At 40.3% G+C, this 13,783-nt stretch overlaps 1 protein-coding gene across 6 annotated transcripts in view; it reads left to right on the plus strand.

The window, feature by feature from the left end:
- Nucleotides 1-13,783, plus strand: part of ABCB11 (ATP binding cassette subfamily B member 11) — a 109,527-nt gene that overhangs the window by 50,050 nt on the left and 45,694 nt on the right. For all 6 annotated transcript variants that reach the window (XM_070476083.1, XM_070476081.1, XM_070476079.1 and 3 more), the window contains one exon: nucleotides 2,293-2,403. In XM_070476083.1, coding sequence (XP_070332184.1) covers nucleotides 2,293-2,403 — 111 coding nt within the window. The remainder of the gene's footprint in view (nucleotides 1-2,292; nucleotides 2,404-13,783) is intronic.

Below are 13,783 nucleotides of genomic sequence, written 5' to 3' on the forward strand. Positions count from 1 at the left end.
AGCAAATAAGGCCCTTCCTCTCATATCATATGGGAAATAGGCATTAACGAAGTAGACATATCCAAAGATAGGATAATATTAGACAGTGATAAGTGCAATGGCGCCTCAGATGGTAAAGAATCTGCCTGCAATTCTGGAGACCTGGTTCGATCCTGGGTTGGGAAGATCCCTTGGAGCAGGGCATGGCAACCCACTCCAGTATTCTTGCCTGGAGAATCCTCATGGACAGAGGAGCCTGGCGGGCTACAGTCCATGTGGTTGCAAAGAGTTGGATGCAACTGAGGAACTAAGCAGCAGCAAGTACAGTAATGGAAATAAAACAGGTCATTGCGATAGCGGTTGGGGTAGCGGAAGGAGACTTTATATTGAGTGACAGTGACACCAGTTATGAACTGAGAACCAAAGCAGGTGAGTCAGCCATGCAAAAAAGTACTTGGGAGAGGAGTGATGCCTGGGAGGTAAGAGCAGGGAGCATATTCATGGGAGAGACCTCCAGGTTGGGAAAGGGCTTGGTGAGTGCAAGGAACTAAAACAAAGTCAGTGTGACTGAACAGAGTGAGCAAGAGAGAAGCTGGAGAGATGGGAAGCAGCCGGATCATACTGGGTCTTTAAGACCCAGTTCATAAGATTAGATTAACTTCTAAATGTGACAGAAAGTCTACAGGCTTTGACCCTGGTAGCCTAGCTAAGATTTTCCTGATTAATCTACTGGAGCACACTGGACGTCAAGAATAGTTCAGTTCAGTTCAGTTGCTCAGTTGTGTCCAACTCTTTGCGACCCCATGAATCACAGCACGCCAGGCCTCCCTGTCCATCACCAACTCCCGGAGTCTACCCAAACTCATGTCCATCGAGTCAGTGATGCCATCCAGCCATCTCATCCTCTGTCGTCCCCTTCTCCTCCTGCCCCCAATCCCTCCCAGCATCAGGGTGTTTTCCAATGAGTCAACTCTTCGCATGAGGTGGCCAAAGTATTGGAGTTTCAGCTTCAGCATCAGTCCATCCAGTGAACACGCAGGACTGATCTCCTTTAGGATGGATAGAAAGGTCAAATTCCAAGAGCATCTTCTCTGAGAAGATGCCAAGGACTGAGTCAGAAGCCCTGGAAATCCACACGTACATTGTGGGTCCCTACATTGTAAGTGCTGGTGAGATACAGAACCTGCCTGAGGAAACTGTCCATCACTTTATCTGTTTTATATTCTGGGGTTTCATTTATTGGGCTATAGAAAGATAGTTGAAAACCAGGTAGAGCTATCCAAATTCTACCTCATTCTTGGCATTGTTGTATGCTCAAATAAGATGTGTCTAAAAGTTCCTTGAAACTATTACAAAAAATTAAGGCATTTAAAAATTATTATTTTTACTAGAGAATAAAGAAGGAAATAGATGACATTGTAGCCCCCAAAAGAGGTAGGATGATGAATTTCTCTCACTAGGGTAAGAGAAGGAAGAAGTTGACCCTGAGTGTTCTGGTAGCAGGAGATAACCATCACTCTGATCTGATTATCCACCATGGTTAAGTTCTGAATTAGGCTCACTACTAACAGCCATGGAGGTGAAATTCAGCATGTCAATTAAAAGTTGGTGGCATTTGAAGACATCACTTGAGGACATTCAGTTAGTGTCAATCATCATCTACAATAGTCAAATGTAGGGTGCTATTGGACCTTGACCACTTGAGACTCCTCTACTTCCTCAATGAACAAATGTGTATCATCTGTCAAGTTAGGTTATGGTGATGATCACATAAAAGAAAAAAACGTTAAAACACCTGTAGTTTGTCTTCTTGGGTATCTCAATATTATAATACTCCATAATAATATCAATATATTATATACTAATATATTAATTACAGATTAATACCATATATATATTGTGATATTTTCACTATATAAAATATATCACAGTAATATAAAATAAATACTAATCAAATTAAATTAATGTGATAATGTTTTACACAAATTATGTGATCATTGACAGTTTTAATTATGATTAATTATACATTAATTATTTATGTAAGTTTGGTTATATATAAATCTACATATATATATAATATATATTTTAATACAATTATATAGCAATAGTAATTACACAGTAGTAATCTCAACATTAATTTCCCAATAAGTGTTAGTGAACATCATTACTAATACAATTTCATGTAGAAGCAGCTTATCTTTGGCAATGTTTAGCCTGATTGCTGTTCTGTGTTATGAGTAAATTTAAACTGAGATGGACAGTAAATGCATGTTACACATGCTATTGCTCTATCCCTTTTACATTCCATTTCAGAAACCCCTCATTGACTGCATGTCAGAAGATGGTTACAAGCTGGATCGAATTAAGGGTGAAATTGAATTCCATAATGTGACCTTCCACTATCCTTCCAGACCAGAGGTGAAGGTACGTGCCAGTCTTTTTCCAATTTTCTTCTTTGATGATTCATTTCCAGAGCCACAGATTATTTGTTTCTCTGAAGCATGACTCATTTTCCAGGAGCACAGAGCCATGTTTCTCTGGAAGTGTCCTCAGGTCTTGTTCCTTAGGCCACTAACCACATTCCTTGTGCTAATAATAATAATATACAAGTCTCTTTGGTAGGAACAGTTTGGTAGCACATTCCGGTTAAGTTAGCTGAGTGACACTCTGTTGAAATGAGCGGCAGGTCCTGTCACTGTGAGCGCAAGCTAAACAAACTGCAAGGCATAGAGGCTGCAGAAGGTAGAACACTGCCTGGGTGGGGTATGAAGTGGCAAAGGAAAGCTGCTATCTGAAATTTTTTACTTCATATCCATGTTTGCAAGGTTCATTAGATCAGTCCTTAGAGGAAAGGTATTTTGTAATCTTATAATCACTGTCTTGTACTATTCAACTGTTCTGGGCACAAGGTGAAGAAAATTTACACTATTCCCACACCTACTGAGCAAGTGTCTTTAAAGGCAATTTACCCTACAGGAAACTTAGAATCTACTTCTCTAAAAGAACTGGCTTTGGAAGGAGAGGAGACTTATTCCTCATTTTTAACAGAGTATCTTTAGCCACCCTTTCTTTTCATTTATTTACTTTTAATTGAAAAATAGTTAATGCACAATATTGTACTACTTTCAGGTGTGCTAAATAGCAATTAGATATTTGCATGCATTATGAAATGATCGCTGTGGTAGGTTTAGTTATCATATGCCCCTATCCAAAATCATTACAATATTATTGACCGTATTCCATATGCTGTATATTATGTCCACGTGCCTTATTTATTTTATAACTTCAGGCTTCTACCTCCTTAACCCCTTCACATATTTTCCCCTCTGGCAATCACTCATTTGTTCTCTGTATCTCTGAGTCGGTTTTCATTTTGTTTTGCTTGTTCGCTTATTTTAATTTTTAGATTCTACATACATGTGAGATCATACAGTATCTGTCCTTCTCTGTCTGATATTTCACTTAGCATAATGCTTTCTAGATTCATCCATGTTGTCACAAACAGCAACATTTAATTTTTTACATCTTAGTAAATTCCTTTATGTGTGTATACATATGTATATATATACATATATATATATTCATCAATAGATAAATGAGTATAGAAGACATATATATAGGACTGGGGGAAGTTTTCGGCACTGTAACTGGGAGGAAAAATTAAACAAGGCCCACAGATTACGTGCCTAAAAGCAACTCCCAGCAGAAAAGTACCCCAGACGCCCGTACCCGCCAGCAACAAGCGGGGCGGAACGGAGAGGAGCGGGCGGCATTGCTTGGGGTGAGGTCCGGCCCGAAGACCCTGAGAGCAATCGGAGGGAGCTTTTTTTTTAAACTGTGGGATAGCAAGGGACAAAACTAACCGGCCCGAACACACTGCCGGCTGTTCGCAAAACAAAGGGACTGAGAATCTCCAGAGAAGAGCCGGCCCATCCCCGCTGGAGGTAGGAGGCAGGGGGGAGGGGAAAAGGGCAAACGCAGCCCCTGAGAAGCCACCCCCTCCCACACTGCAAACAGGCCTCCGGGTTCTAGCTAAAGACTTCCTGAGACCCGACTGGCGGTACGTGCTGGGGCCGCGGAGGGAAAAAGCGCGCCGTACCCGGGGAGAGAGGGCGCCCAAACCTCTGGCTGCCTGGGCCGCTCGCCGCGGAGGGATAAGGCGTACTGCACCCGGGAGAGTGCGCCCAAGCCTCTGGCTGCCTGAACCGCTCAGGCCGGGGAAGGCACAAAACGCAGGAGCAACCGAATCTGCGCTTTTGTGGAGTACCCGAAAACTGGAACCACACTCAACGCAGGGCCCGCTCCATATAGAGCAGCCGGGAGCCTGAGCAGTGTAGACGGGGAAAGCACAGACACCCGTGAGCGGGGCAAACCCAGTGTGGCCGGAACACGGTGAGCGCTATCCACACAGAGCTGTATCTGTCTGCAGCGCCCCGCCCTCCCTGTAGCAGGACTGAACTGAACTAGAGAACCTAAATAAGAGATCACCTCCGCCCGCCTGTGTCAGGGCGGAAATTAGACACCAAAGAGACAGCAAACAGAAGCCAAATAAACAAAGGGAACCGCTTCAGAAAGGACCGGTGCAACAGATTAAAATCCCTGAAGGTAACATCGGCTACACGGGAAGGGGCCTACAGATATCGAGAAGTGTAAGCTGGAAAGAGGAGCTATCTGAAATTGAACTGAACCTACGCTGACCGCAACAACCTCAGAGAAATTCCTAGATATATATGTACATTTTTCTTTTTTAATTTAAAAAAAAATTTTTTTTTCTTTCCCTTTTTTTTTTTTAAAAATTTTTTATTTTTTCTCTTTCATTTTCTTTTATAATTCCCTATTACTCCCCCATTACTCCTCAACTTTCATTTTCATATATTTTTACGATTTTTTTATTTGGGGGAAAAAAAAAATTTTTTTTTTCTTTTCTTTTCTTTTTTTTTTTTTCTCTTTTTCTTGTTTTTCTCTCCTATTTCCTTTTAGAGTCCTCTAATACTCCTCTATTATTCCTTAACTTTCATTTTCATTTCACTATAGCCACAAAAAAAAAAGAAGACATATATATATATATACATACCACATTTTACTTACTCATCTATTGATCTATTTAGATTGCTTCCATATCTTGGCTATTGTAAATAATACTGCAATGAACACTGGTATGCATGTATCTTTTTTTTTTCATTTATTTTTATTAGTTGGAGGCTAATTACTTCACAACATTGCAGTGGGTTTTGTCATACATTGACATGAATCAGCCATGGAGTTACATGTATTCCCCATCCCGATCCCCCCTCCCACCTCTCTCTCCACCCGATTCCTCTGGGTCTTCCCAGTGCACCAGCCCCGAGTCCTTGTCTCATGCATCCCACCTGGGCTGGTGATCTGTTTCACTATAGATAATATACATTCTGTTCTCTCTGAACATCCCACCCTCGCCTTCTCCCACAGAGTCCAAAAGTCTGTTCTGTACATCTGTGTCTCTTTTTCTGTTTTGCATATGCGGTTATCATTACCATCTTTCTAAATTCCATATATATGTGTTAGTATGCTGTAATGTTCTTTATCTTTCTGGCTTACTTCACTCTGTATAATGGGCTCCAGTTTCATCCATCTCTTTAGAACTGATTCAAATGAATTCTTTTTAATGGCTGAGTAATATTCCATGGTGTATATGTACCACAGCTTCCTTATCCATTCGTCTGCTGATGGGCATCTAGGTTGCTTCCATGTCCTGGCTATTATAAACAGTGCTGCAATGAACATTGGGGTGCACGTGTCTCTTTCAGATCTGGTTTCCTCAGTGTGTATGCCCAGAAGTGGGATTGCTGGGTCATATGGCAGTTCTATTTCCAGTTTTCTAAGAAATCTCCACACTGTTCTCCATAGTGGCTGTACTAGTTTGCTTTCCCACCAACAGTGTAAGAGGGCTTCCCTTTTCTCCACACCCTCTCCAGCATTTATTGCTTGTAGACTTTTGGATAGCAGCCATCCTGACTGGCGTGTAATGGTACCTCATTGTAGTTTTGATTTGTATTTCTCTGATAGTGAGTGATGTTGAGCATCTTTTCATGTGTTTGTCAGCCATCTGTATGTCTTCTCTGGAGAAATGTCTGTTTAGTTCTTTGGCCCATTTTTTGATTGGGTCATTTATTTTTCTGGAGTTGAGCTTCAGGAGTTGCTTGTATATTTTTGAGATTAATCCTTTGTCTGTTGCTTCATTTGCTATTATTTTCTCCCAATCTGAGGGCTGTCTTTTCACCTTGCTTATAGTTTCCTTTGTTGTGCAAAAGCTTTTCAGTTTCATTAGGTCCCATTTGTTTATTTTTGCTTTTGTTTCTAAAATTCTGGGATGTGGGTCATAGAGGATCCTGCTGTGATTTATGTCGGAGAGTGTTTTGCCTATGTTCTCCTCTAGGAGTTTGATAGTTTCTGGTCTTACATTTAGATCTTTAATCCATTTTGAGTTTATTTTTGTGTATGGTGTTAGAAAGTGTTCTAGTTTCATTCTTTTACAGGTGGTTGACCAGTTTTCCCAGCACCACTTGTTAAACAGGTTGTCTTTTTTCCATTGTATATTCTTGCCTCCTTTGTCGAAGATAAGGTGTCCATAGGTTCGTGGATTTATCTCTGGGCTTTCTATTCTGTTCCATTGATCTATATTTCTGTCTTTGTGCCAGTACCATACTGTCTTGATGACTGTGGCTTTGTAGTAGAGTCTGAAGTCAGGCAGGTTGATTCCTCCAGTTCCATTCTTCTTTCTCAAGATTACTTTGACTATTCAAGGTTTTTTTTTGTATTTCCATACAAATTGTGAAATTATTTGTTCTAGTTCTGTGAAAAATACTGTTGGTAGCTTGATAGGGATTGAATTGAATCTATAGATTGCTTTGGGTAGTATAGCCATTTTGACAATATTGATTCTTCCAATCCATAAACACGGTGTTTCTCCATCTGTTTGTGTCCTCTTTGATTTCTTTCATCAGTGTTTTATAGTTTTCTATGTATAGGTCTTTTGTTTCTTTAGGTAGATATACTCCTAAGTATTTTATTCCTTTTGTTGCAATGGTGAATGGTATTGTTTCCTTAATTTCTCTTTCTGTTTTCTCATTGTTAGTGTATAGGAATGCAAGGGATTTCTGTGTGTTAATTTTATATCCTGAAACTTTACTATCTTCGTTGATTAGCTCTAGTAATTTTCTGGTAGAGTCTTTAGGGTTTTCTATGTAGAGGATCATGTCATCTGCAAACAGTGAGAATTTCACTTCTTCTTTTCCTATCTGGATTCCTTTTACTTCTTTTTCTGCTCTGATTGCTGTGGCCAAAACTTCCAAAACTATGTTGAATAGTAGTAGTGAGAGTGGGCACCCTTGTCTTGTTCCTGATTTCAGGGGAAATGCTTTCACTCTGATTGCTGTGGCCAAAACTTCCAAAACTATGTTGAATAGTAGTGGTGAGAGTGGGCATCCTTGTCTTGTTCCTGATTTCAGGGGAAATGCTTTCAATTTTTCACCATTGAGGGTGATGCTTGCTGTGGGTTTGTCATATATAGCTTTTATTATGTTGAGGTATGTTCCTTCTATTCCTGCTTTCTGGAGAGTTTTAATTATAAATGGGTGTTGAATTTTGTCAAAGGCTTTCTCTGCATCTTTTGAGATAATCATATGGTTTTTATCTTTCAATTTGTTAATGTGGTGTATTACACTGATTGATTTGCGGATATTAAAGAATCCGTGCATTCCTAGGATAAAGCCCACTTGGTCATGGTGTATGATTTTTTTAATATGTTGTTGGATTCTGTTTGCTAGAATTTTGTTAAGGATTTTTGCATCTATGTTCATCAGTGATATTGGCCTGTAGTTTTCTTTTTTTGTGGCATCTTTGTCTGGTTTTGGAATTAGGGTGATGGTGGCCTCATAGAATGAGTTTGGAAGTTTCCCTTCTTCTGCAATTTTCTGGAAGAGTTTGAGTAAGATAGGTGTTAGCTCTTCTCTAAATTTTTGGTAGAAAAATTTAGCTTTCAGCTTTCAACTGTGAAGCCATCCTGTCCTGGGCTTTTGTTTGCTGGAAGATTTCTGATTACCGTTTCGATTTCCTTGCTTGTGATGGCTCTGTTAAGATCTTCTATTTCTTCCTGGTTCAGTTTTGGAAAGTTATTGCTGGAAGATTTCTGATTACAGTTTCGATTTCCTTGCTTGTGATGGCTCTGTTAAGATCTTCTATTTCTTCCTGGTTCAGTTTTGGAAAGTTATACTTTTCTAAGAATTTGTCCATTTCTTCCAAGTTGTCCATTTTATTGGCATAGAGCTGCTGGTAGTAGTCTCTTATGATCCTTTGTATTTCAGTGTTGTCTGTTGTGATCTCTCCATTTTCATTTCTAATTTTGTTAATTTGGTTCTTCTCCCTTTGTTTCTTAATGAGTCTTGCTAATGGTTTGTCAATTTTGTTTATTTTTTCAAAAAAACAGCTTTTAGCTTTGTTGATTTTTGCTATGGTCTCTTTGGTTTCTTTTGCATTTATTTCTGCCCTAATTTTTAAGATTTCTTTCCTTCTACTAACCCTGGGGTTCTTCATTTCTTCCTTCTCTAATTGCTTTAGGTGTAGAGTTAGGTTATTTATTTGACTTTTTTCTTGTTTCTTGAGGTAAGCCTGTAATGCTATGAATCTTCCCCTTAGCACTCCTTTTACAGTGTCCCATAGGTTTTGGGTTGTTGTGTTTTCATTTTCATTCATTTCTATGCATATTTTGATTTCTTTTTTGATTTCTTCTATGATTTGTTGGTTATTCAGAAGCATGTTATTTAGCCTCCATATGTTTGAATTTTTAACAATTTTTTTCCCTGTAATTGAGATCTAATCTTACTGCACTGTGGTCAGAAAAGATGACTGGAATGATTTCAATTTTTTTTAGTTTACCAAGACTAGATTTATGGCCCAGGATGTGATCTATTCTGGAGAAGGTTCCGTGTGCACTTGAGAAAAAGGTGAAGTTGATTGTTTTGGGGTGAAATGTCCTATAGATATCAATTAGGTCTAGCTGGTCCATTGTGTCCTTTAAAGTTTGTGTTTCCTTGTTAATTTTCTGTTTGTTGTGAATGGGGTATTAAAGTCTCCCACTATTATTGTGTTACTATTAATTTCCTCTTTCATACTCATTAGCGTTTGCCTTACATATTGTGGTGCTCCTATGTTGGGGGCATATATATTTATAATTGTTATATCTTCTTCTTGGATTGATCCTTTGATCATTATGTAGTGTCCTTCTTTGTCTCTTTTCACATCCTTTATTTGAAAGTCTATTTTATCTGATATGAGTATTGCGACTCCTGCTTTCTTTTGTTCTCCGTTTGCGTGAAATATTTTTTTCCAGCCCTTCACTTTTACTCTGTATGTGTCTCTTGTTTTGAGGTGGGTCTCTTGTAGACAGCATATATAGGGGTCTTGTTTTGTATCCATTCAGCCAGTCTTTGTCTTTTGGTTGGGGCATTCAACCCATTTACATTTAAGGTAATTATTGATAGGTATGGTCCCGTTGCCATTTACTTTGTTGTTTGGGGTTCACGTTTATACAACCTTTTTGCATTTCCTGTCTAGAGAAGATCCTTTAGCATTTGTTGAAGAGCTGGTTTGGTGGTGCTGAATTCTCTCAGCTTTTGCTTGTCTGTAAAACTTTTGAATTCTCCTTCATATCTGAATGAGATCCTTGCTGGGTACAGTAATCTAGGTTGTAGGTTATTCTCTTTCATTACTTTAAGTATGTCCTGCCATTCCCTTCTGGCCTGGAGGGTTTCTATTGATAGATCAGCTGTTATCCTTATGGGAATCCCTTTGTGTGTTATTTGTTGTTTCTCCCTTGCTGCTTTTAATATTTGTTCTTTGTGTTTGATCTTTGTTAATTTGATTAATATGTGTCTTGGGGTGTTTCGCCTTGGGTTTATCCTGTTTGGGACTCTCTGGTTTTCTTGGACTTGGGTGGCTGTTTCCTTCCCCATTTTAGGGAAGTTTTCAGCTATTATCTCCTCGAGTAACTTCTCATGGCCTTTCTTTTTGTCTTCTTCTTCTGGGACTCCTATGATTCGAATGTTGGGGCGTTTCACATTGCCCCAGAGGTCCCTGAGGTTGTCCTCATTTCTTTTGATTCTTTTTTCTTTTTTCCTCTCTGCTTCATTTATTTCCACCATTTTATCTTCTATCTCACTTATCCTATCTTCTGTCTCCGTTATTCTACTCTTGGTTCCCTCCAGAGTGTTTTTGATCTCATTTATTGCATTATTCATTTTTAATTGACTTTTTTATTTCTTCGAGGTCTTTATTAAACATTTCTTGCATCTTTTCAATCTTTGTCTCCAGGCTATTTATTTGTAACTCCATTTTGTTTTCAAGATTTTGGATCATTTTTATTATCATTATTCTAAATTCTTTTTCAGGTAGATTCCCTATCTCCTCCTCTTTTGTTTGACTTGGTGGGCATTTTTCATGTTCCTTTACCTGTTGGGTATTTCTCTGCCTTTTCATCTTGTTTAGATTGCTGTGTCTGGAGTGGGCTTTCTGTATTCTGGTGGTCTGTGGCTGCTTTTTATTGTGGAGGTTTTACCCAGTGGTGGGGTTGGACGATTGGTTTGTCAAGGTTTCCTGGTTAGGGAAGCTTGCGTCGGTGTTCTGGTGTGTGGAACTAGATTTCTTCTCTCTGGAATGCAATGGAGTGCCCAGTAATGGGTTTTGAGATGGGTCTATGTGTTAGGTGTGACCTTGGGCAGCCTGTATGTTGACACTCAGGTCTATGTTCCTGCATTGTTAAAGAATTTGCATGGTATGTCTCGCTCTGAAACTTTACTGGCTCTTGGGTGGTGGTTGGTATCAGTGTAGGTATGGAGGCTTTTGGACGGTCTCTTATTTCTTAATATTCCGTGTAGTCAGGAGTTTTCTGGTGTTCTCAGGTTTTGGGCTTAAGTGTCCTGCCTCTGGATTTCAGTTTTATTCTTCCAGTAGTCTCAAGACTTCTCCAACTATACAGCACTGATAATAAAACTTCTAGGTTAATGGTGAAAAGATTCTCCCCCATGAGGGACACCCAGAGAGGTTCACAGAGTTACATGAAGAAGAGGAGAGGGAGGAGGGAGATAGAGATGAGCAGGAGGAGAAAAAGGGGGACTCAAGAGGAGAGAGACAGATCTACGCAGTTATCTGTTCCCAAAGTGTTCTCCGTAGCCCAGACACCCACAGAGATTTACAGAATTGGATTGGGAAGAGAAGGGGGAGGGAGGAAATAGAGGTGTTCTGAGGTAGAAAACGGAGAGTCAAAAGTGGGAGAGAGTAATGAACACACTCCTGAATAAAAATGGGAACTGAATATTGGATTCTTAAATGTCCACAATTTATATCATATACTGAAAAACAAAGATTAAAAATCTAGAGTAGAGGTTAGACTCTTAAAAATACAATATTAAAAACAAAAACCAAAACACAAAAAATTTAAAAATATATATGAAGTTCAGTTTAAAAATAGGGCTTCTCTCTCTTTTTTTTGCAAGGTTATAGTGTAATGAAAATGAAAATTAAGGAGTAGTAGAGGAGTAATAGACGACTTTAAAAGGAAGTAAGAGAAAAAGAAAAATAGAAAAAAGAAGATAAAAAAGAAAAAAAAAACAAGAAAAAAATTTTTCCTAATTAAAAAATTCATAAAAATCTATGAAAATGAAAGTTAAGGAGTAATGGGGGAGTAATAGGGAATTTTAAAAGAAAATAAAAGAGAAAAAAGAAAAAAAGGTAAAAATATATCTAGGAATTTCTCTGGAGCTGTTGCGATCAGTGTGGGTTTGGTTCAGTTTCAGATAGCTCCTTGTTCCAGCTTACACTTCTCGATATCTACAGGCCCCTTCTGGTGTAGTCGGTGTTATCTACAGGAATTTTAATCTGTTGCACCGGTCCCTTCTGAAGCGGTTCCCTTTGTTTATTTGGCTTCTGCTTGCCAGTCTCTTCAGTGCCTAATTTCCGCCCTGACACAGGCGGGTGGAGGTGGACTCTTATTCAGGTTGCTAGTTCCGTTGGGCTGCGGGGAGGGGCTGGTGCTGCTTTCCCCTCTATGCTGCTCAGGCTATTCTATATGGAGCGTGCCCTGTGCTGTGCGCAGTTCCAGCCCTCAGGTGTTCCACAAAAGCGCGGACTCGGCTGCGCCTGCGTTTTGTGCCTTCCCCGCCCGAGCGGCTCAGGCAGCCAGGAGCTTGACAGGCGCACTCTCCCCGGGTGCGGCGCGCCTTCTCCCCTCGTGCGGCGCGCCTTCTCTCCTCCGTGGTCCCAGCCTCAGTTTCCGCCCGCGCCAGTCGGATGCGTGCGCCTTCTCCCATCCCCGTCCCCAGCCCCAGTCCCTGCCTGCGCCGGTCGGGTGCGTGCGCCCTGTGTCTCGCCGCGACCCTCCCAGCGGATGTCGACCATTTGGAATCTCAGGAAGTCTTTGGTTAGAAACTGGAGGCCTGTTTGCAGTGCCGTAGGGGATTCGGTCCTTGGGGCCGAGCCTGCCCCTTTCCTCTACCCCCCCCCCCCCCCGCCTCCAGCCTCCGGCGGGGCTGGGCCGGTCCGCAGCCTGCCTGCGAGCTCTTCTCTGGACTTGCTCATACCCTTTGTTCTGCAAACAGCTGGCAGTGTGTTCGGGCAGGTTAATTTTCTCTCTCTTGCTATCCCACAGTTTAAGTTGGTAACTCACAAAAGCTCCCTCCAATTGCTCTCAGGGCCTTCGGGCCGGTCCTTACCCTAAGCAATGCCACCTGCTCCTCTCCGTTCCGCCCCCACTTGCTGGTGGCGGATGCAGGTGTCTGGGGTACTTTTCTGCTGGGAGTTGCTTTTAGGCACGTAATCTGTGGGTTTTGTTTATTGTTCCCCTCCCAGTTAGGTTGCCCTCCGAGATTCAAAAACTTCCCCCAGACCCGCCAGTGCGAGGGTTTCCTGGTGATTGGAAACTTCCTCTATTAAGACTCCCTTCCCGGGACAGATCTCCATCCTTAGCTCTTTTGTCTCTCTTTTTTCTTTTATATTTTGTCCTACCTCCTTTCGAAGACAATGGGCTGCTTTTCTGGGCGCCTGATGACCTCAGCTAGCGATCAGAAGTTGTTTTGTGAAGTTTGCTCTGCGTTCAATTGTTCTTTCAATGAATTTGTAGGGGAGAAAGTGGTCTCCCCGTCCTATTCCTCCGCCATCTTGGCTCCTCCCCTGCACGTATCTTTTTAAATTAATGTTTCTGTTTTTTTCTGATAAATATACAGAGTGAAATTTCTGGATCATTTGGCAGTTCCATTTTTAATATTTTGAGGAAACTTTGACTGTTTTCCATAGTTAGCTACCCTTCCTTAATATTTCTATTATCCCCACAGAGGTCATGGAAATGCAACTTAATTCTAATACTACATAGTTGTAACATAAGTAAATTTACATATATACACATACAAATATACATTATACATACATACTTATATATGTATATAATATAGGTACATGTATATTCTGATATTTCTGAAGTATATTCTTGATTATAACACACATACATATATAAACATTAAATGTAAAAGTGCCTTGTGAAATATAAATAATAAGGTAGTACTTAGTAAACATTTTTAAATAAATGGCTAAAAATTTACTTTATAATATCTGTTCAAAGACAGCTGTTCAACAAATACCAGTTGAACTGAAATACATTTATTTCATTTCTGTTTTATCTTCTATTCTCAATGCCAGTAGTTTGCTTTAACAAAGTCTTCTACTGCTAAGTGACTTTCTCCCCTAAGGGTAATTGGGGCAGTCTCCTTGAGGTATCCTG

The sequence above is a fragment of the Odocoileus virginianus genome, chromosome 13, assembly GCF_023699985.2.
Source record: "Odocoileus virginianus isolate 20LAN1187 ecotype Illinois chromosome 13, Ovbor_1.2, whole genome shotgun sequence".
Taxonomy (NCBI): Eukaryota; Metazoa; Chordata; class Mammalia; order Artiodactyla; family Cervidae; genus Odocoileus; species Odocoileus virginianus.